Here is a 23,418-nt window from a genome sequence, read left to right as displayed (position 1 = left end):
CATGTACCATATCTCGGTACACGTGACAATAATAACCAATTGCCTTCTCATCTTAAATCTGTGCTCCCTTGATACTCCTGTTCTCAGACAGAGATTATTATCTATCCTATTACACCCTTTATGGATTAGAGCAAATGAGCAAGAGAGGCTGGAAAAAAACTGGATGAGAAAAAGAGGTTGGACAAAACTGGATTGTTTTCCCTGCAGCATCAGAGGCTTAAGAGCGACCTGATAGAAATATATCAAATAATGAGGGGCATAGACAAGGTAGAAAGTCAGAATCATTTTCCCAAGGTTGTAACTGTCAAATACTAGACCTTTAAGGTGAGAGAGGGAAAGATTTACAAGGCACGTTTTTCTTTTATACAGATTGGTAGGTGACTGGAATGCACTGCCAGGGGAAATAGCAGAAGCAGATTTGACAGCAACATTTAAGAGATGTTTAGACATGCACAAACATGGATAGGGAATGGAGCAGTACAGACCATGTGCAGGCAAATGGAATTAGTTAGATTATTTAGTTATGGTTGACAGACATATTGTGGGCTGAAGGGCCTGTTCCTGTGCAATTCTATTCTATGTTCTGTGAATTTGTGGGATATACATTTCAGACAAAAAGTACATTGTTTTATTGGCAATAGTTAGTAAATTGCTTCCTCGAAATTTACTTTGTTGCATTATTTGAAACATCATGGGAAACAAATTAAAAGTAAAAGCCACTCAGGACTGCTGATGTGGAAAACATGTTTAGTTTGTTTGAATAATTCAAGGTTAACACTACATACCTGTTCAATGTATCAACTTTGTCTGTTTCTAACCCCATTAAACTGATTAATGCTGGGAATCCAGTATTAAATGAAGACACTTAGAGGAGAGCTACAGATCAATATGGGATTGCTGCAGTCATGAAAAATGTTGGGGAAGAAATATCATGTTACAAGGCAGAATTTGTCATTCAGAGCCTGGGTGGGTGTAGAGACAGGTGACGGGACAATAAAACATGAAGTAAGGAATCAAGTCTGAGACCAAGATCCAGTAACACTGAGTACGGATGATGTTGTTGGGTTGTGTTTAAATAGGCTACAAATAGACCTGGATATAGTTAGATAGCTTCAGCATATATACTAAAAATGGAACTTAAAAATTGGTCAGAAGAACGGAAAATGGTTAGAGATCATTAAGACTGGCATTGAAGTATCCATGTCCAAAAGGTTAACTACACATATTGTGTGAACTACTAGATGTTTGCAGTATCTTCTATGTGGCAGTGTGCCAGGGCAATGGCATCAACATGAATGATGCCAACAGACTCAATAAACTGATCAGACAGTCTGGCTCTGTTACAGGAGTCAAACTGAACACACTGGAAGCTGTAGTAGAAAAAAGAACCATATGGAAAATACTGGTAACTCTAGACAATGTATCTCACCACCTGCATGTCACCTTGGCTGAACAAAGGAGCATTTTTAGTAACAAACTAAGACAACTGTGCTGCTCCAAAGAGCACTATATGAGGTTATTCTTACCCTCGGCCATTAGGCTTTATAACAAGCCAACCAATAGCCAGGGAAGTGATGACCACCCCCACCCCCTCCTGTTAGACTGTGGTAACTTAATTTTTATTATTTCAACTTCTCTTCTGATATATATAAAACATTGTAGTTTCCTTTGGGATCAATAAAGTATATCTCCCTTGGGGTTGTCTCATAATTCAAACTGGAAAGAGAAAACTCATACAAAGGCTCCATCTTGTGGCAAGATACCTGTAATTACACCATACAAAATTACAACTCCTTGATAGTGCATTTCTTCTTCATTGGCAGCTCCTTGGGATAAAGGATGACTTGCCTTCCATTCTGGTTTTATGGATTCTGATGTGGCTAATGAAGGAAAATGTGCCAAGGCAGTTCAGTAGAGAGTAAATCAAATAAAAATTGACACAAAGCTAAGGGAGGACATTTTTAGATAAATGACTAAAGGTTTACTAAAGGAGGGGGAGGGGAGGGGGAGGGGAGGGGGAGGAGAGGGGGAAAAAGTTGCAAAGAGTGAGGAAGCAATATAGTGAGTTGAAAACTGTTGCAAAGCTGTGTGGTGTTAAGTATTTTGGGCTTCCACAGTGCAAGAACAGAGGAAGCAATATAGTGAGTTGAAAACTGTTGCAAAGCTGTGTGGTGTTAAGTATTTTGGGCTTCCACAGTGCAAGAACAGAGGAAGCTCAGACAGTCAATACAGCTGACACAGGAATTAACCATCTTTTTGAGTGGTACAGGCAAAGCAGTCTTGTATAGAATGATATCTACAATGAGCAGCACAGTGGCACAGAAGACAGAGACAATGACTCATAATGCCAGAGACCCCCGGTTCAATCCTGACCTTAGGCACTGTCTGTGTGGAGTTTGCATGTTCCCCGTGATCATGTGGGTTTACCCCTGGTGCTTCCTCAGTTTCAGGAAGCCCCAGTTTCTTTCCACATCCCAAAGATATGTAGATTGGTCAATGTAGGTGTGTGGCAAGGTCATACAATACAAGGGAGTCGATGGGGATGCAGGAAGAATAAAGTGGGATTAGTGTCAATGGGTAGTTGATGATCACCCTGGAGTTGGTGGGTCTGTTTCTCTGTTGGATCGTTCTATGCAAGTTTCGTAAATGCAAGAACTGCAAGTGAAATTGGGGCTTGGTGGGTAGCCACAGATACCATATCTGTGGGTTTGAGAATAACACCAGTAAGAATAGAAAATATTCTGGAATCGGCTGGATGCAAGGTTTGAGAGCTGTTTTTGTGCCTCAACATCTCAGAGGATCGATCCTAAACCCAGAACAATGATGCAATCATGGAAAAGGAATTCAAGTGCCTCTACTTCAATAGGAGTTAAAAATGATTTGGTACGTTACTAAATACTCTTACAGATTTCTACAGATGTACAGTGGAGACCATTTTGACTGGTTGCATCATAGTATGGTGTGGAGGCTCCAATGCACAATCACAAGAGGCTGCAGACTGTTGTAGATTTTTCCACTCTCATCAAAGGCACAACCCTCCCCACCAACGAGGATATCTTCAACAGGCAGTGCTTCTAGAAGGTGGCATCCATCACTAGGAACTCTCACCATTCAAGGACTGCCCACATCTTGTCACTGCTTTCCAGGAGGTACTACAGGAGCATGAAGACCACACTTGTCAATTCAGAAACAATTTCTGTCTGCCATCAGATTTCTGAATGGTCCATGAAGCCATGCACACTACTTTGTTATTGTCTTTTATTTTTGCACTATTTATTTACTTTTGCAGTATATGCTAGTTGTATTTGCAAAACCACATATCTCACATAATCCAACTGGTGATAATAAACCTGATTCTGAGCTATGCATCAGCATTTCAAAAATTCTCCTTCTGCGCATAACAGGGAAGGCAGCTGCAGAAGCATGCATTCAAAATGCCTGAGCCAAAGCATGATGTTGCATGCTGTGTAATCTGTAATTATGTCTTGCAAGAACAATTGACCTATTATTTGTTCTGGATTCAAATTGAAACCTCAGGAAGCATAACTTTGTACTTCACTAGTGGAGAGTAACACATCAGATTTAAAAAGTGAGTGGGGCCTGCTGGAACTTTCTGAGGAAGTTGAGATCCCAGGACAGTTACTGATGGAGAGCAAAATGCCAGTTTTATAAAACAGTAGGGCTTGTCAAGATTTTCTGTAGAGCTTGAGATCATTTGGGTTATTGGGCACTCGGCAAGGGTGAATAAAATAAGTTTAAACTGGCCAGCCATTGTGAGAGCAGCCATGGTGTGAATGAGATTGGTTAGAGTCGGGACTTAGGCTTTGGCTCAAAGGGCTTCAGTGAGAAAAGACTGAGGTTAGGGCAAGGTTCCTGTCAGGTTTCTCTTAGTTTATTTATGCCTAGCTAGAGTAGCAAGCAATCTGGGAGAGCAAGGAGACCTCCAGTCTCCCTGATTGCTACATCTAAAAGAAATGCATTTGGGCACTGCTCCTTCTACACTGTGTTAGGTCATCCACTAAGTTCCCTTTCCCTTCTGTTCATTCGGGATAATGAGAAGCTACAGGAAAGTACGCACATAAGTTGCAGGAGGCAGATGGCTGAGTAGTTGTCAGGAGAGGGAAAAGGAATAGACAGAGAATGCAGAGTATCATTGTGGCCGTTATCCTCAATAACAAGCATACTGCTTTGAATAACACTGGCACAGACCAGGGCTCTGGTAGCTAATCTGGCTCTGTGGCTCAGAAGGAAAAAGGAAGCAATCAACAGTGATAAGGGGATTCAATCTTAGGAGAACAGACAGGAGATTCTGTGGACATGAAAGGGACTCCCTGATTGCTAGGGAGGGGTTGAGCAGGCAGAATTTGTAGCACATTTTGGTACCAACAACACCAAGTAGGAAAAGGATTGAGGTCCTGGAGAGAGAGTGCAGTATAGGGAGCTAGGTAAAAAGCTGAAAAGCAGGAATTTAAGAATACTAATCTTGTAATTGCTGCTGTGCCACATGCCAGAGGATAAGAATAACACGAAAAGGTAATTGAACATGTGGTGGAAGAATTGGTGCAGGGACAGAGATTCAGATTTGTGAATCATTAGGATCTCTTCTGGGGAGGTGTGACCTGTACCAAGGTACAGGTTACATCCGAATTTGATGCAAACCAAATACCCTTGCAAGAAGATTTGCTGGAGTTATTGGGGAGGGTTTAAACTAGATTGGCAGGTTGATGGAAACCAGAGTGATAGGTCAGAGGATTGGCCAGTTGGTGTACAGGTAGATGCAGAGTGTAAAGAGACAATGAGAAAGAATAAACAGTGGATAGGACGTAATTGCAATCAGTTAGATGGGTTGAAATGGGTCTATTTTCATGCAAGAACAAGGTGATGAACTTAGGCTACGTCCACACTAGACCGGATAATTTTGAAAACGCCGGTTTCGCGTAAAAATGATAGGCATCCACACTAGACATTTAAAAAAATATCTCTGTCCACATTGAAACAGATATTTTGGCGAATCTCCTCCAACTGCGGATGTGCAGGGCACATCTACCGAAAACAAGCACCACGTTTGGTGTCAAATCTTGCTGTGAAAGAAGGTGCGTGTTTGTTCAGTTATAGACTAGAAAAACTTAAACGACGGGAAGTTGCTGGCTCTCATGCAGGAGGATTTAAAACTAAAACAGAACAAATACTGGAGTGTATGGAGGCAACCGACAGGGAGTTCACGGTGAGTATGACCCAGCTGACAACGAACATTGAAAAACTGACGAACTCTGTTGCATTAATAAAGCACCTTTTTAAATAAAACATGTCTGCATCAGTTCTATCTTGTATTTCCATACAATGTTACATTAGGCTGTTACACATCTATTGTCAAAGAAGTACTTGTATAAATAGGTAAACCACCTTCATACAAGCAAGGACAGAAAACAGGGCAAAGTGAGTATACTTATTTATTCAGTAAGTTATGGGTCAAAATATTTGGTGAGTACATTTCTAACTCTTCTAGCTTCAGTCTCGTTGCCGTCTGTTCTGAAATTAAGTTGCGTTCAAGAGAACAACGAAATGGCGCACTGCCGTCACCATCTGTCATTACGGTGTTTTCAGATTTCTCCAGTTACCCCGTCCACACTGATCTGCCCAAGCAGCGTTTTCAAAATTACACCCTGGAGAGCGTTTCTGAAAAGCTCTGGTTTCGGGGGACGAAAACACCGTTTTAGTGTGGATGGAGGGTAAAAACAAAGAGAAAAAGCTTCGGTTACGGATTTATCCGGTGTAAGTGTGGAAGTAGCCTGAGAGCGTGGATCAGTACATGGAACTATGATGTTGCATGTACTATGATGTTGTAGCTTTACAGAGAATGGCTAATGGATGTTCCAGGATTTAAATGTTTGAAAATGGATAGAAAGGGAGGTAAAAGAGGTGGGGGAGTAGCATTGCTAATGAGGGACAATCACAGCTACAGAAAGGGAGAATGTCATGGTGGGATTGAGTACTGAGTCAGTGAAGGTGCAAGTCAGAAAGAGGAAGGGAACAAGCATTCTACTGGTAGTAGTCTCTAGACACCCACTCAACAGCAACAGAGACACTGAAGTGCAGATCAGGAGGCAAATTTTGAAAAACTGCAAAACTTACATAATTTTCATCATGGGGGAACTTCAACTTCCCTACTATTGACTGGCAAAAGGTGTACCGTAGATGGGAGAGGGGTGCAATTTGTTAGGAGTATCCAGGATGGATTCCTGACATAATATGTGGACAGGCTAACTAGAGGGGAGGCCACACTGGATCTGGTACCAGGCAATTTAGTGGTGGGTGCACATTTTGGAGATAGTAACCGCAACTCCCTGATTTTTATCATAGCCTTGGACAAGTTACGAGCAGACAATATGGGAAAGTATTTAATATAGGGAGGGCAAATTGTGATGCTACTAAGCAGGAATTTGGGCATGTAAATTGGGAACATATGTACTCAGGGAAATGCACAATGGAACTGTAGAGGTTGTTTAGAGAGCACCTGAATGGGATTCTGGATGTTTGTCCCAATGAAGCAGGGAAAAGATGGTTAGGTGAAGGAACATGGTTGACAAGATACGTGAAACACTAAGTCAAAAAGTGGAAGGAAGGAAGCATGCTCAAGGTTCAGGAAGCAAGGATCAGACAAGGTTCTTGAGAGTTACAAGGTAGCCAGGAAGGAGCTTAAGAATGGACTTAGGAGAGCTGGAAGGGAACAAACGAACACCTTGGTGAGTAGGATTAAGGAGAACCCCAAGGCTTTCTACACGTATGTGAAGGACAGGAGGATGACTAGAATGAGGGCAGGACTAATCAGGATAAAAGTGTAAATACGTCTCTAGAGTCGGAGAAAGTCCTTCATGCATATTTTTCACCATTGAGAGGGACCTTGGTAAATGTGAGGGATGTGTAAAGCAGACTAATATCCTGGAACATGTAGAAGTTAAGAAAGAGGATGTGCTGGCATAACCCCAGGGTTGGGTGAAATATATGCTAGGTTTCTACATGAGGCAAGGGAAGAGATTGTTGTGCCTTTGGCAATGATCTTTGTATTCTCACTGGCCACAGGAGTAGCACCATAAGATTGGAGGGTTGCAAATATTCTTTTGCTCAAGAAAGATAGTAAGGATAATCCTGGAAATTACAGAACAGTGAGTCTCATGCAAGAAATGGGTAACGTATTACAAAAGATTCTTATAGAGACAAGATTGACAAGCATTTGGAGAAACAGTCAGCACTGCTTTGTGAGTGATAGCTCAAGCCTCATAAGCCTATTTGAATTCTTTAAGAAGCAATAAAAACAAATTGATGAATGTAGAGCAGTGGATGTAGTGTATATGGATCTTAGTAAGGCGTTTGAAAGGTTCCCAATAGCCAGCTCAGTCAAAAAGTCATGAGGCATGGCTAGAGAAACATGGTTACAAGGATACAGAATTGGCTTGCCCACAGAAAGCAGGGGGAGGAACTAGATGCAGCATATTTAGCCTGGACATTGGTAAACATTAGAGTTCCACAGGGATCTGTTCTGGGATCCTGACTCTGTAATTTTTATAAATGACTTGGATGATCCAGTGGTAGGGTGAATTAGTAATTTTGCAGATGACACAAAGGTTGATAGTGCTGTGAGTAGTATAGAAGGTTGTCATCGGTTACAATGGGACAATGACAGGATGCAGAACCAGGCTGAAAAGTGGCAGATGGGAATTCAATCTGGAAATGTGTGAAGTAATCCACTTTAGAAGGCTGAGCTTGAGGCAGAATATAGGGCTAATGGTAGGATTCTTAGCTGTGTGGAGGAACAGAAGGACCTTGCGGCCCTCAAATTTGACATGTAAGTTAATCAGATGGTTAAGAAAGTATGTGGCGTGTTGGCCTTCATTAGTTAGAGGATTGAGTTCAACAGCTGAAAGGCAATGTTGCAGCTCTGAAAATACTCTGGTTTGACCACACTTGGAATATTGTGTTCAGTTCTGGTCCCCTCATTAGAGGGGGGAAATGGAAGCCCCAGAGATGGTGCAGAAGAGGTTTAACCGATGCTCCTGAGTTAGAGAGCAGGTCCGATGAGGACAGGTTGAGTGAGCTTGGGCTTTTCTCTTCAAAGTTAAGGAGGATGAGAGGTGCTTAACAATGGTGTACAAGATGGTAAGACGCAAAGATAGACTGGACAGACAGACATTTCTTCCCAGGGCAGAAATGGCTAACATGAGGAGGCGTAATTTTAAGGTGTTTGGAGGAAAGTATAAGGGAGATGTCAGAGGTAGATTATTGTATACATAAAATGGTAGGTGCGTAGAACATCTTGCCAGGGTGGTGGTAGAGGCAGATAAATTAGGGACACTTAAGGGATTATTAGGTAGGCACACAGAAGAAAGAAAAATGGAAGGTTAGGTGGGAGGAAGTGGCTAAATTGATCTAGGTTAAAAGAACAGCACAAAGTCATGGGCTGATGGAGCTGTACTATGCTGCATTTTTCTTTGTTTGACAACAGCAATAAAGAAACCTAAATAATCAGCATCATCTATGTCACACAATGAAATTAACCAAAATAACTGGTAAGTTGAGTTCTTTGCAATGGCTTTTTTTTATAAACAAGATTTTCAGCTAATGGCAGATCCTAGTAACTTAGGAACACTCATCTCTTGATTATTAAATTTATATTAAGCTCGTGCAATAATCCATTAGTAATATATTTTTCTTTGGCTATAGATGTTGATTTTTTTCATCTGACTACACTTAGATAAAATGCTATGATGAGACTTTCCAAGTGTAAGTGCCATAGCAATGTGATTTGCTTCTCGGAAAAATGTTAAATGACTGAGTTTCATTGCAAAGTAACTAAAATGATGAACTTAAAGTGACAAGATAGTTTTCGAATACTATTTCAGCTTAAATTATTCTGGCTAACAGTGATACTGAGTAAATATCTGTAAGTAGCTGGGACAGAGTTAATGTGAGAGCATTGTCTGTTAAGAACCAACAACGTGCTTGCTTTATGATCCTTATTTTCCAAGAAAAGATGCATTTTCCAAGACTACAACTATGCAACAAAATATAGATGCCAACTCTAGAGATTCCTAAATAGGCATTGAACCCGTGAACACTACCTCATTTTAAAAAATATATCATTTCTGTTTTTGCATGACTTTTAATTTATTCAATATACATATAGTGTAATTGATTTACTTATTTTTCTTCTGTATTATGTATTGCATTGAACTACTGCTTCTAAGTTAACAAATTTCACGACACATGCTGGTGATAATAAACCTGAATACTGATTCTGACTTGATCCTTAACAGTCAATGGTAGGTGAAATGTCATCTTTAAGAAACCACAATCAGAGAGCAAATTTCAAAAGTTTATCCAATAAAATAAATGCAAATGCCATTGATAGAACAAGAAAGTGGTTTACAGCATGTACTGCAGTTGGATAGAAGCCTTGGGGCACGAAACGTAAAATGTGTTGATTGCAAGCACTGGAATTTTGTTGTGATTGTGTCCCATAGGATGTCTTCTAAACAATCACCTTTTTTTTCTGTAGCAAAGCCAAGACCAACAAGAAATGTTCAGTTTCAATAGATGCTCTCTTTTCCTTTATTTCTTCTAACTTTTAAAAAACATTCTAATCACTGTGAAAGAGTGAACAGCAGTTTGCATTACATTACTTAAGAACAATGAATCCATTTTCTATCCATTAATTCCTTTAACAATGGGCACATGACTTATAGAATTTAAAACATTTGATACTTCTCTCCCCCAATGAAAGCTAATCAGATTGAAATTGTAAAAAGGTAAAGGAAGGCAAGTATTTACCCTCTGGTTATACGCAGTCTTTGCCAACAATTTTCTTTACATTCCAGGCACTCCTGCAAGTTATACTGAGGTAGAAGGTTCTGCAATTCCATTGATTATAGAGAGTTTATAGCACAGAAACAGGTCATTCAGTCAGCCTTGAATGTTCCAAATTATTTGTATGAACTACTTCATATGGTAGCATGATATGCATTCTGACAACTAGCTGGATTTAAAAAAAGTTCCACTGGAATTCCTGGTTGAATATATTTTTAGCAACCTTTATTGATGGCTTTCAATTCTGGTCTTTCCTGGTAATGGAAGCATTCATCTCCAAGTTATTAAAATCAAACCCCTTTATTACCATAAAAATCTCTTCAGCTCACCCCAAAGCCTTCTCTTAGTTAGATACAAGAGCCTGCCAATTCAGTCTTTTAGAAATTCAAAATTTCTATTTGTACAGAGGACTAACTCAGAACTTCGCATTATGTACACTTAAAAAAAATCACTATGTAGTGGTCCCTCCTGATCAAGAATGATTTATTATATATTTTAGTTTTTAATGCATGCTGCAGAGTAGCGACTGTGAACTGCAGTAACAAGGACATTTATAACACAATAACAAAACTATAAGACAGGAGCAGAATTAGGCCATTCAGTCTGCTCCGCCATTTCATCATGGCTGATCCAATTTTCCTCTCAGTCCCACTCTCCTGCCTTCTCCCCATAACCCTTCATACCTTTTCTTTTCTCTCCATTTAGAAAATAGTCAATCCTTTCATTTCCTCTACCAAAGTGCAAGACCATACCCTTCCCGATACTGTATTCCATCTGACATTTATTTTCCCATTCTCCTATCTAAGCCCTTCTGTAGCCACTCAACTTCCTCAAAACTACCTACCCCTCTACTTATCTTCATATCTGCAAACTTTGCACAAAACTACCAATACCATCATTGAAATCATTGACATATAATGTAAAAAGAATCAGTCCCAATAGACCCACTGTAGAACACTGCTAGTCACTGGTAGCCAGTCAGAAAAGGGTCCCTTTATTGCCACTCTTTGCCTCCTGCCAATCAGCCACTGCTTTATCCATGCTAGAATCTTTCTTGTAATATCATGGGCTCATAAGCTTGTTAAGCGGCCTCATGTGTGGCACCTTGTCAAAGGCCTTCTGAAAATCCAAGTACACAACATCAACCAATTCTCCTTTCACTACCCTGCTTGATATTTCTTCAAAGAATTCCAACAGATTTGTCTGGCAAGATTTTCCCTTGAGGAAACCATGCTGACTATGGCCTATTTTATCATGTGTCTCCAAGTACCCTGACACCTCATCCTTAAGAATTGACCCCAACATCTTCACAACCACTGAGGGCAGACTAACTGGCCTATACTTTCTTTTCTTCTGCCTCTCATCCCTTCTTGAAGAATGGAATAACAGTTGCGATTTTCCAGTCTTCCGGAACCATTCCAGAATCTAGTGATTCTTGAAATATCATTACTAATGTCTCCACGATCTCTTCAGCCACCCCTTTCAGAACCCTGGGGTGTACAGGTGACTTATCTACCTTCAGACCTTTCAGTTTCTAAAGGACCTTTCTCACACACTTCATGATCCTGACAGCTGGAACTTCCACCATACTGCCAGTGTCTTCCACAGTGAAGAATGATGCAAAATTCTTTCTTAGTTCATCCGCTATTTCATTCTCTCTCCCCCCCCCGCCCCCATTACTACCTCTCCTGCATCGTTTCCCAACACTCTTGCTTCTCTTTTCCACTTTATGTATCTGAAGAAACTTTTGGTATCCTCTTTAATATTATTAGCTAGCTTACTTTTATATTCCTCTTAACTTTCTTAATCACTTTTTAGTTGCCTTCTGTTGGTTTTTAAAAGCTTCCCAATCCTCTAACTTCCCACTAATTCTTGCTCTATTGTATGCCCTCTCTTTAGTTTTTATGTTGGCTTTGACTTCTCTTGTTAGCCATGGTTGTGTCATTTTGAATGGGGTTACCAGTGATCTAAAGGCTCTTTTCAACCACAAAAAGAGAGCCTTTAGATCAGGAGATAGGGCAGAATTGAAACATACAGAGGGAGCTAAAGGAGTAGATCAAGGTAGCTAAAGAGGAATACAAGAGAGAGCTGGAAAACAAACTTGGACAGAGTAGCACATGGGAGATGTGAAGAGGCATGAAGAACATCACTGGCTTCAATCAGCCTAGCTATAGAGCCTTGGAATGCAGCCATGAATGGGTTAATGAGTTAAACCAATTCTTCAACAGGTTTGACAATTGCCCTGTTGTTCACACCCTCCTCAGCACACTTGTCCAGGTACCGAGGCACCCAATGCGACCTCCCTGCTTCATCCTCCAGTTCAACAAGTGGATGAACAACAGACTACCATTGTCTACATCCCCTCCTTGCCCTGCACCTACCATCCACACCTCCATATACCAACTGCTATTGTCCCAATCTCTACACCAATAACTACACCTCCTCCAACCCCTATGTGAAGCTTTTGAAGTTTGCAGACGACACCACCGTCATTGGACTCATCCAGAACAGTGATGAGTCTGCATATCGACAGCAGGTGGGCCAACTGGCGCTCTGGTGCAGTCGGAACAATCTGGAGCTGAACACGCTCAAGACAAAGGAGATGATAGTGGATTTCAGGAGACATCCCCCCGTTATATCCCCCCTCACAGTCCTCGGCAGCCCTGTGTCCACATGGAGAACTTCAGGTTCCTGGGAACCACCATCTCTCAGGATCTGAAGTGGGAGCAGAACATCAGCTCCATCCTGAAGAAGGCCCAGCAAATGATGTACTTCCTGCGGCTCTTCAGGAAATATGGTCTGCCTCAGGAATTGCTGCTGCAGTTCTATACCGCAGTCATTGAGTCTGTCCTGTGCACTTCCATCACTGTGTGGTTTGGAGCTGCCACCAAGCAGGATAGAACCAGACTACAGCGCACAGTGAGGACTGCCGAGCGCATCATTGGAGCCTCCCTGCCCTCTATTGTGGACCTGTACTCTTCCAGGTTGAAGAAGAGGGCGGGGAACATCATAAAGGACTCCTTCCATCCTGCGCACGGACTGTTTGAATTGCTTCCGTCTGGTAGGCGCTTCAGATCCCTCCAGACTAAGACTAATAGACTCTGGAGAAGTTTTTTCCCTACTGCGGTCACTTTGCTGAACAGTTAACTGCCGGTTAACTGTCGGCTAACTATTACTTGGATTGCACTACTTGTATGTATAATCTATGTTTTCATTTATATTTATCATTATTATTGTTCTGAGCAGAGAGACAACATCTGCCGGAAGTAAATTCCTTGTGTGTGCACAGGTACTTGGCGATTAAAGTCTGATTCTGATTCTGATTCTGATCTTCATCTCCGCCAGCCCCCACCTTCCACCAACTCCCTAGTACCCCAGAAGGGCCAACTGAAAATCTTGAATAACTACCATCCAGTAGTCCTGACCTCACACATCATGAAAACCCTACAGAGGGTGGTCCTGGCTCACCTCCTACCCCTTGTCAGATCAGCCGTCGATCCCCTGCAGTTTGCCTACCAGGAGCACACTGAAGTCGATGAGACTGTCATCTACCTGCTGAACAGAGCCTACTCCCATTTGGCAGGGCAGCTCTGTGAGGATCACTGTTTTTGATTTCTCTAGTGCCTTCAATACCATACAGCCTGTATTGCTGGGGAAAACCTCTGGTCAATGCAGGTTGGCACCCCCATTGTATCTTGGATAATGGACTACCTGACTGGCAGACCACAGTTTGTGCAGCTTCAGAGCTGTGTGTCAGACATGGCTATAAGCAGCACTACTGCCCCATGGGGGACTGTATTGGCTCCCTTCCTCTTTACCCTTGATACCTTGGAGTTTAGATACAACACTGAGTCATGTCATCTGCAGAAATTCTCTGATGACTCAGTAACCATTGGGTGTATAAAGGGAGGACAGGAGGATGAAGACAGGGCCCTGGTGGAGGACTTTGTCAAATGGTGCAAGTTCAACATCAGTAAGACAAACGAGATAGTGATGGACGTTAGGAAGATGAAGTCTGACTGCTCCCTGTTACTATTGCTGTGGAGGATGTGGAAGTGCTGAGGACCTACAAGCATCTGGGGGTGCACCTGGATGATGGACTTGAATGGAGCACCAACACAGAGGCTGTGTACAAGAAGGGCCAGAGGCACCCCTACTCCCTGAGGACACCTGGAGTATGCAAGCCTCTTGTTTGCATGTTCTACCAGTCTGTTGTCACCAGTACAATCTTCTATGTGGTGGTGTGCTGAGGCAATGGCATCAATGCAGATGATGCCAACAGGCAAAATAAACTGATTAGAAAGGCAATCTCTGTTATAGGAGTTAAACTGGACATGCTGGAACCTGTGGTAGAACAAAGGACCCTATGGAAAATCCTAGCAATTCTGGACAACGTTTCTCACCCTCTGCATGCCACCTTGGCTGAACTGAGGAGCACTTTTAGTAAGAGACTAAGATAACTACGCTGCTTCAAATAGCGATATATACCCTCAGCAGTGTCTCTATAATGAGTCAAACTATAGGTGGGGAAGTGATGACCTCCTCCTGTTAAGACTGTTCCAGGTAACTTTTTTTAAAATTCTTTCTTACTTCTCTTCTATTTTTTGTACATTTGTATATCTGTACACTGTAATGCTTCTGTGACACTGTAATTTCCTTTGGGATTAATAAAGTGTCTATCTTTTCTTTAGAATACTACTTCCTCTTTGGGATGTATATATCGTGTGCCTTCCAAATTGCTTCCAGAAACTCCAGCCATTGCTGCTCTAGTAACATCCCTGCCAGTGTTCTTTTCCAATCAATTCTGGCCAACTCCTCTCTGACGCCTCCACAATTGCCTTTACTCCACTGTAATACTGATGTATCTGACTTTAGCTTCTCCTTCTCAAATTTCAGGGTGAATTCGATCACATTATTATTAGTTGCTCCCAAAAGTTCTTTTATCTTTAGCTCTCTAATCTATTCTGGTTCATGGCACAACTCCCAATCCAAATTAGCTGATCCTATAGTGGGGCTTAGCCAATAGCTGCTCTAAAAAGTCATCTCATAAACACTCTAGAAATTACCCCCTTCTGGAATCCACCACCAACCTGATTTTCCCCATCTTCCTGCATATTGAAATTCCCCAAGATTTTGGTATGCATTTTCTATCTTCCATTTTAATCTGTAGGCCATATTTTTACTACTGTTTGCAGGTCTGTATACCCTTGCAGTTCCTTAGCTCTATCCACAATGATTCAACACCTTCCAACCTTATGTCAACTCTTTCAAATTATTTGATCTGAATTTTTTTTACCAACTGAGCAATGCCACCCCCTCTGCCTTTCTGCCTGTTCTTTTGATACAATGTGTATCCTTGGACAGTAAGCTCCCAGCTATAATCTTCTTTCAGTCATGATACAGTGATGCCTACAACATTTTTCATGCCAATCTGTAACTGTGCTACAAGTTCACCTACTTTATTCCATATACTGCATGCATTCACATTCAGTCCTGTATTCACCCTTTTCGATTTTGTCTGCCTTTTACGTTGTAATTCATCCTGTGACTGCAGTTTTGCCCTATCAACAGCCTCTCTTCATTACAAGCTGCCTCTTTTTGTGAAGCAGCTATCTCATCTTCAGCACTATTTTCTGCCTTTCCTACAATACCTTTTGCATTGAAACATAGGCAGCTCAGAATACTAGTTTCACCATGCTCAACCTTTTGATTCCAAACTTTGGCTGAGGTTTTACCAACATCTACCTCCACAACCTCTCCACTAACTGTTCTAGCACTCTGGTTTCCATACCCCCGCAGCAAACTTTTTATTCCTGGTTCACAATACCCTAGTCACATTTTTGCTCATAAACCTACATTTCTCTTTGAACATAACTGTCCACTGAATTAAAGACTACCCAAATAGTGCTCCAACTTCTCAACACAAATCGTTAGAAGCTGCAGCTGGATGCACTTCTCACAGCTGTAGTCATCAGGGCAACTGGTGGTCTCCCTGCCTTCCCAAATCCTGCAACAGGAGCATTCCATTATCCTGCCTAGCATCTCCACTATCCTAGCTGAGCAGGCATAAAGGGAAGGAGAAAAACTTGAGCTTTTCTTTTCTTTTGCTTTCTCTGACGAAGCCTCTCTTCATGGAAGCCTCAAAGATCTAAAGCCTCAAGATCACCATTCTATATCTACACAGACAACAGCCGCTGTGCTTCCCCCAGCCTTTCTTTAATTTGCTCTTGCTAATCAATTGCAAATGCCAATTGGTTGCAGATCAAAGATATTTTTGCTGCTGCCTTCAGTACTCGGGCAGTGGACCTAATTGAAGTCCCCTCCTCTCAAAACCTCTGATGCCTGGATTGGCTGCTGGTCAAAGCTCATTTTTTTATAGAAGCAACAAGGATATTCTATACATTCTGTTGTTGCCCTGCCCTGCCTGCCCTCCAGAATTTCTTGTAACAACATACATAAAACAATGATCTATCATCAGAGATCCAGTACTTAAATAGCTGCTAAACTGTCAGCTTCCTGTGTTTTTTAGGGGCTAGAAATGTGTTATGAGGTTCAAGAAGCTATAAGTTAAGATAGTTCTCTGCATCCCAAACAATAAAGAAGGACCTGCTTAATATCCTAGCTTTAGATTCAAACTGCATGCTTTATGAACAAACATTGCTTGAAAACAGCTTCAAATATTTAGTCACTTTACTTCTTCCACACTCCACGTTTTCACTCCTGCCGCAACTGCACATAAATTCAACATCCCACAGCATCCTAATTGCAGATAAAACTAGAAAAGAAATAAAACACAGCAGTCTCACAGATTACTGTGCCTTCTAAAACAACCCAAAATGCCTACTAATCTGTCTGCAGCCCAAGAATTAGACTCCTCAGCCAAAATATATCAGAAGTCAACCTTGATCAGGAGGGATAACTGCTGACTTATAAACATACTAATACTGTATGTATATAAAGCCATTGCCTCTTTACCCCATCTTTCCAAATAAATGAAACCCTGCCATGTTCAATTTCTAGCTCTGGCTTTTCTGTTGCCACATGTCAGTGGCCTTAACCAGACATCAGCTTTGTTTTTCTCTTCACCACTGCCATCTGACCCCTTACAATATCTCCAGTATTTTCAAACACCAGGGAGATAACATAATCATTGTTGCTGTGGCAGAGACTGTGTATCACCCATTACAGAATTTCTAATCAGCATCATATTTCTATTGTGTTTTTCCACCTTTTGGATGGTCTTCTATTTCAAAGATCAATTCCATGATCTGCTTTTCCTTGGTTCCAGCTGCATTCTTTTTCTGTAACATCATCTGTATCAAGAATATCCTGTTAAACAGGGGTAATGTGCGTGCAAACTTTTTATTCCTGGTTCACAATACCCTAGTCACATTTTTGCTCATAAACCTACATTTCTCTTTGAACATAACTGTCCACTGAATTAAAGACTACCCAAATATTGCTCCAAATTCAGCTTAACAGTTCTCTGCCACTGTAACTGACCAAGTAAGGTTATCTCTATACACTTTCAATCAGACGCAGCCCCTTGCTTTCAAACAAGTTCAAAAGAATTGTCATTCTATGGCCTAATTATCAAGGTTTTATACTCAATCTCTAGTTACAGGGAGATTCAAAGTAATTAGATTTTTTGAAAGCAATCTTCCATAGTTTGCTTTATAATACTTTCACTGATATTACACATGGATTTTTCTGTACAGTTTACCATGTTGCTCAGTGTAGTATAGATTACAGGCAGAGTCAAACTATTTCCCTCTACAAGTTCAAGATCAATTCCATTATAACACTAACTGTGCTTCCCCAACACCTCCTCCTCCACCAGTGTCAATGAAAACATTGCTAAGGTTTCGACTTCATCTTTCATAAATTAAAACAGAAAATACTGAAAGCCTTCAGCAGGTCAAGCGGCACCAGTGGAAAGGAAATCAGAATTAGCCTCTCAGGTTGAAGACTCTTCATAAGAATTGTTTTGATTCCAGCAAAGGCAGTATTTTAATATTTTCGCTTCTTTCTCCAGTAGAGTCTAGTTTCAAACCTATGCTATCCACATTAAATGATAATGTACTCAATTGCCATTCAATAACAAATAAATTTCAAGGATCCTGTTGCCTAAAGGAATAAAATGTTTCTCATTTAAATAAAAATAAAATAACTCAAATTTTACAGTGTCACAAAAACCAACACAATTTATGAGGAATACTTCAAACAAAATTATGAATTGTATTTAAAGAAAGACAAATACAGAAGTGTAATTTCAGTATGCAGTCCAATGACATGGATTTATACATCATCTCAGCATAAGACCCATCCGAAAGCTCTTCATATTAACATAATCAAGCAAAAATGATGCAGAGCCAAAACAAATGGTGGCATCTATAACCTTTGGATCTATCACCATTTTACCACACATTGACTGAAATTCTCATTCATTTATGAAAAATTAATAAAATAGTTTTACAAGATTAAAAAAAATCACAAACAGCCCCTCAACTGCAAAATGTGTACTTCTGCAAAACATTTGCCCTATTAAACATATTGGTCTGGATTTTGATTTGTCATGGGTGGTAGCTTCCTTATGGTCACCACTGTTCAGCATCTTTGTTTTCCACATATGCACACTGCAACTCAAGACAGAGACCTGGAGGTTGAATATCCACACAACTGACCTCTTGCTTACCTCACCGTTTGAGCTCAATAGCAGCTGTAGAGCCAAACATCTTACCACCATCTGCAATAAGATCTGGCAGACATGTGAATGGCTGACACCTTGGACTTAGTCATTGATTATTGTGCTTCCCAAGAAAAGACGATCGCTACCTTTGCCAGAATTACCGTACCATCAGTTTGATCAGCCATGTAAGCAAGGTAATGCTCAGAATCATCTTGAACAGACTGAGACCTCGGGCAGAAGACATCATTGCCAAGGAACAAACAGACTTCCGTAAGAGCAGAAGCACCACTGAGCAGATTTTCAACCTGCACCCTACTTCAGCACCAGAGGGAGTTCTGCCACGCCTTCATAGACTTCAAGAGGGCGATTGACAGAGTCTGGCATGACGCCTTATGGGCCACCATGAAGAAATTCAACATGGGGCAGAAGCTGATTCATACAATTCATCGACTTTACACCAAGGCAACCTGTGCAGTACTCGCTCAAGGCACCATCATGGAGTGGTTCCATAGCTCTGCAGGAGTCTGTTAGGGCTGCCTCCTCTCCGCCACTCTCTTCAACGTCTTCTTGGAACGGATCATGAGTGATGCCCTTGAAGATCATGTGGGCACAGTCAGCATCGGAGGGAGGAACATCACAAACCTAAGATTTACTGACGACATTGATGGACTTGCAGGAAAACAGGACGAACTGGCCAACCTGGTCAGCCATCTTGACAGAGCCTCCACAAGTTTAGAATGGAAGTAAGTGCCAAGAAAACCAAGCTCATGGCAAATGCCAACTGTGCCATCACAACAGACATCTCCGTCCATGGTCAGCAACTTGAGAGAATGCAGCAGTTCAAATACCTGGGGCAATCATCAGTGATGATGGATCAAGACCAGAAGTCCTGGTGAGAACCGCACAGACAATGACTGCACTATCCAAACTCAAGACAATATAGAGGGACAGCAACATCACCATGAAGTACAAGATCAGACTCCTGCATGCATTGATATTCTCCATCTTCCTGTATGCATGCGAGACATGGACCCTCACAGCAGAGCTACAGAGGAAGGTACAGGCATTGGAAATGAGATGCTATTGCAACATCTTGGGCATCTCATACTTGGACCACATCACAAACGAGCAGGTCCACAAGACCATCCAGCACCACATTGGCCCCATGAAGATCTTCTCACAACAGTGAGGAAAAGAAAGCTGAGATGGTACGGTCATGTAACAAGATCCAGTGACCTTGTAAAGACCGTTCTACAAGGAACTGTGGAGGGGAAAAGAAGGAGAGGTAGACAGAGAAAAGATGGACGGACAACATTAAAGAATGGACAGGGAAAACACATGTGGTCACCCAAGCTCTGGCACGTAACCATGACAGGTGGAACAGACTGGTGCAAAGCTTGACATGATGGTGCCCCGATGACTCCACCAGGAGTTAAGGGTGCAAGGCAAGGCAAGCAGCTCTAAAATAGATCTGGCTCCTTGGCTTTTTGCCACGGATAGTTGGCAGTCAAGGAACTTTACAAAAATAGTTTACCTAAATCTTATTTCACCTGAGTCATAGATCTGCACAACATTGAAACAGACTCACCAACGCTGCTAACCTTTTTGTCAATCCACATTAATTCTTCTTGTCTCCATTTTGTCTGTTTTCATGTCTGTCTAAATCCTCTTAAACATCATAGTTGTATCTGATTCCTAACCATTCTCTGTATTAAAAAACCCCAAAAGCCTGTGTAAAATTCTGATCTCTCTCCTTAAACTGTGTCTTTCTGTTCTTGTTACCCCTACCATGGAAAAAAGATCATCCTTTCCAAGCCCCTTATTACTTCATATACTTCGACCAGCTCACCCCTTGACTTTCTTTTCTCCAGCCTATCTAATATCTCACCATAATTAAAGTCCTCTAAACAATATCCTAGTGAACTGAACACAATCACATCTTTTCTATAGCATGACCAGAATTACAAACAATACTTTTTGTACTGTCTGCTGTTGTCCAGTCTTTTTCTGTCTACTTCCGTGCCCTCCATAATATTGATAGCTCCCAGTTCCTTGGTTCCAAATACCTTATCTTTTTATACATCTTGTCTCTATATACTTCTAACACCATCAGGAATTTCCTTGGGCACTTAGCTTCTTTCTGGAGAAAAGAAGCTAAACCAAACCTCTGCACTAACTCTCATCTGCCTGGTAGAACTCATTCTCGCCCTCAGCAACTTTGCTTTGGATTCCTCTCACTTTCTACAGATCAAAGGTATAGTCATGGTTACTTGTTTGGGCTCAAGCTATGCCTGTCCTTGTTGGAGACGAGGAATAGTCCTTAATCAAAACTTACCCTGGCACCCCTCCCCAACTCTTTCTTTTATATTGACAACTGCTTTGGTCCTGCTTCCTGCACTAATGAGGAAAATGTCAAGTTTTCACCTTCTCTACCAGTTTCTAACATGTCTCGACTTCACATGGAATTTCTCTGACACTGTTCCTATTAGAAGACAAACCATTTGCTGATATGTACTATAAACCCACTGATTCCCACAGTTACGTTGAGTACCTCTGCTTCCACCCCGCTCTGGTAAGGATGCCATCCATTTTCTCAAGTCTGGCATCAAGATAAGGTTTTCTGCACTCAGACTTCTGAATGTCCTCCTCCTTCTGTAAACACACACTTCCTCCATTTCTTGGATGTTTACTCTCACGTTCCCTCTCCTCCAACAGAACAGAGATAGACTTCCCTAGGTCCTTACTTTTCACTTCACTAGCCTCAACATCTAGTATATCATCCTTCACCATTTCTGTAAGCTTCAATAGGATCTAATCAACAGTCATGCATAACCTGTTCCATTTATTGCTTTCCACCCATCCACCATCATCACTTGTGTTTTCAACACAACACCTGTGTTTTCACATCCTCCCCACCACCATCCCTTCCAAGTGAGACAGCAATTCCTGTGACTTATTCCAATCAGGTCTATTGCATTTAGTGTTTACAATGAGGCCTCCTCGACATCAGTGAGACCAAGCAAAAGGAATCGTTTGGAGAGTAGGTACACTCTACACTGGCAACAGCTAGCTTGAGCTTCTGGCTGCATGTCAGAATCAGAGTAATAAAACACAGAAGCAAGTTCTTTAGCTCTACTGGTTCATGCCAACCTCAGCATCCTTCCTGCTAGTACCTGTTCACCACACTCACTCCATAAACCTCCAAGCCCCTCCACTCAATGTACTTATTCAAGTGTCTCTTAAATATTGCAATTACAACTGCTATGATCACTTCCTCTAGCAGCTCACTCCCCCGCCATGTTGAGAAGTTACCTTCCATGTTTCTTTGAAATTCATCCTCTCTTCTATCTGTGCCCTCTAGCTTTAGACTCCCCAACACAAGGGAAAATGTAATTTCAACTCCTCCTCCCATTCCCACACCAACATTCTGTCATTGGCCACCTTCATATCAAGAAAGAGGCCAAACACAAACTAGAACAACAACTCATATGGCATTTGAGTAGCCTATACTCAATGGCATTTTTTAAACTTTATAATATCAGATTTTAACTTCTGATAACACTACTTTCTTTTCCAATTCCCACCACCCAATTGTTCACCATTTCAATCCTGCCACCCCTCCTTCAACTGGCTCCATGCACCCATCATTCCTTACCTGGTTCTACCTAACAAGCTTTTTCTTGTTTCAGCCTTTCTCCACACTTCTATATATTGGATATTTTTCATGTTCCCTTTCATCCCCAAGCCCTGTTGAAGGATCTCAACCTTCTTCACTTCCACAGACTTGCTGAACTCCACAGACTCGACCTGTTGAATTTTGCTCCAATTTTTATGAAGTTGCAACATATCATGCTAACTCTTAAATTCTAAACAATACTTGAACTTTAATTTTTAATTATCTTAAAATATTAAAATTTTCAAAACAGGCCTTCAATGGCAGCAGTATCAAAGGGCGTAAGGACAGGCTAAAGGGCAGACACTCATTCTCCAACAAATTAATTCTAGGACCACAGAGTAGAGGCTTCCAACATGGCCCATCCCAAGATGCATCAGCAGGAAAGTGCAGCTGTGCGTTTGCATGGGATTGCTAATGCGCATCCAGCATTTCATGACAAAATAAAACACTACCTTCCATATCAGGTTCATCATCTGGGTCTCCAAATGGGTTTGATCCCTGGGCATCAACATCTTCAAATGGATTAAGTCCTGTGACAACTGGGTCTTCTTCTGAAAAGTTGAGTTTATTGATAAGTTCTGCAAAAGTGAGTGATAAATATTTATTTATCTTTTTCCATAGTTTTGTATCTGTGACAGCGAATAATAAATATAAATCAATAAATTATAAAACTGATCAGAAAGTCAAGAAATCAATGTTAAAACATTAAGTGTTTGATTTAAACAAAAATAATTCTTCAACAAATTCAAATTAGAATCCACTGTACTCATTCAAAATTTTGAAATTGAACAAAGTGACTGGAACTCTTGTACTAAACACTGATTTTAGACCAAAAGGAAGTTTCATCATTACCCTCTACTCACAGCACAGCAAGAATTGTCTCTCTCACAAGCCCCTAAATTAAATTTCACATTACAATGCTGTAACTTTTAATCTCTTTCATTTAGACCGGACCTGAAGTCTAACCTTTGAAGCACACATTTATCCAATATAGGCCCAGGGTAGGTATTTCAACATCAAATTACATCTCACCAATATCTGAAATGAACTCATAGCATGTCTACTTGTTTGCTGGACTCCAGAAAGCCAGGTTACAGCTGTGTCACCATAAGCTCTGGAAGGCTGAATCTATAAGTTATCATTCCCATTAACTCACATTGATCTTATTTACCTTTGATATTTTTTGACATTG

General features: G+C 41.2%; 1 protein-coding gene across 2 annotated transcripts in view; it reads right to left on the bottom strand.

Moving 5' to 3' along the window:
• The window catches only part of ehbp1 (EH domain binding protein 1), a 387,730-nt gene that overhangs the window by 241,331 nt on the left and 122,981 nt on the right, over positions 1-23,418 (bottom strand). For both annotated transcript variants that reach the window (XM_059986115.1, XM_059986116.1), the window contains exon 8: positions 22,679-22,804. In XM_059986115.1, the coding sequence (XP_059842098.1) occupies positions 22,679-22,804 (126 nt within the window). The remainder of the gene's footprint in view (positions 1-22,678; positions 22,805-23,418) is intronic.

The sequence above is a fragment of the Hypanus sabinus genome, chromosome 12 (genome assembly GCF_030144855.1).
Source record: "Hypanus sabinus isolate sHypSab1 chromosome 12, sHypSab1.hap1, whole genome shotgun sequence".
Classification (NCBI taxonomy): Eukaryota; Metazoa; Chordata; class Chondrichthyes; order Myliobatiformes; family Dasyatidae; genus Hypanus; species Hypanus sabinus.
Note: the sequence above shows the minus strand (reverse complement) of the source record. Positions and strands in the feature narration are given on the sequence as shown.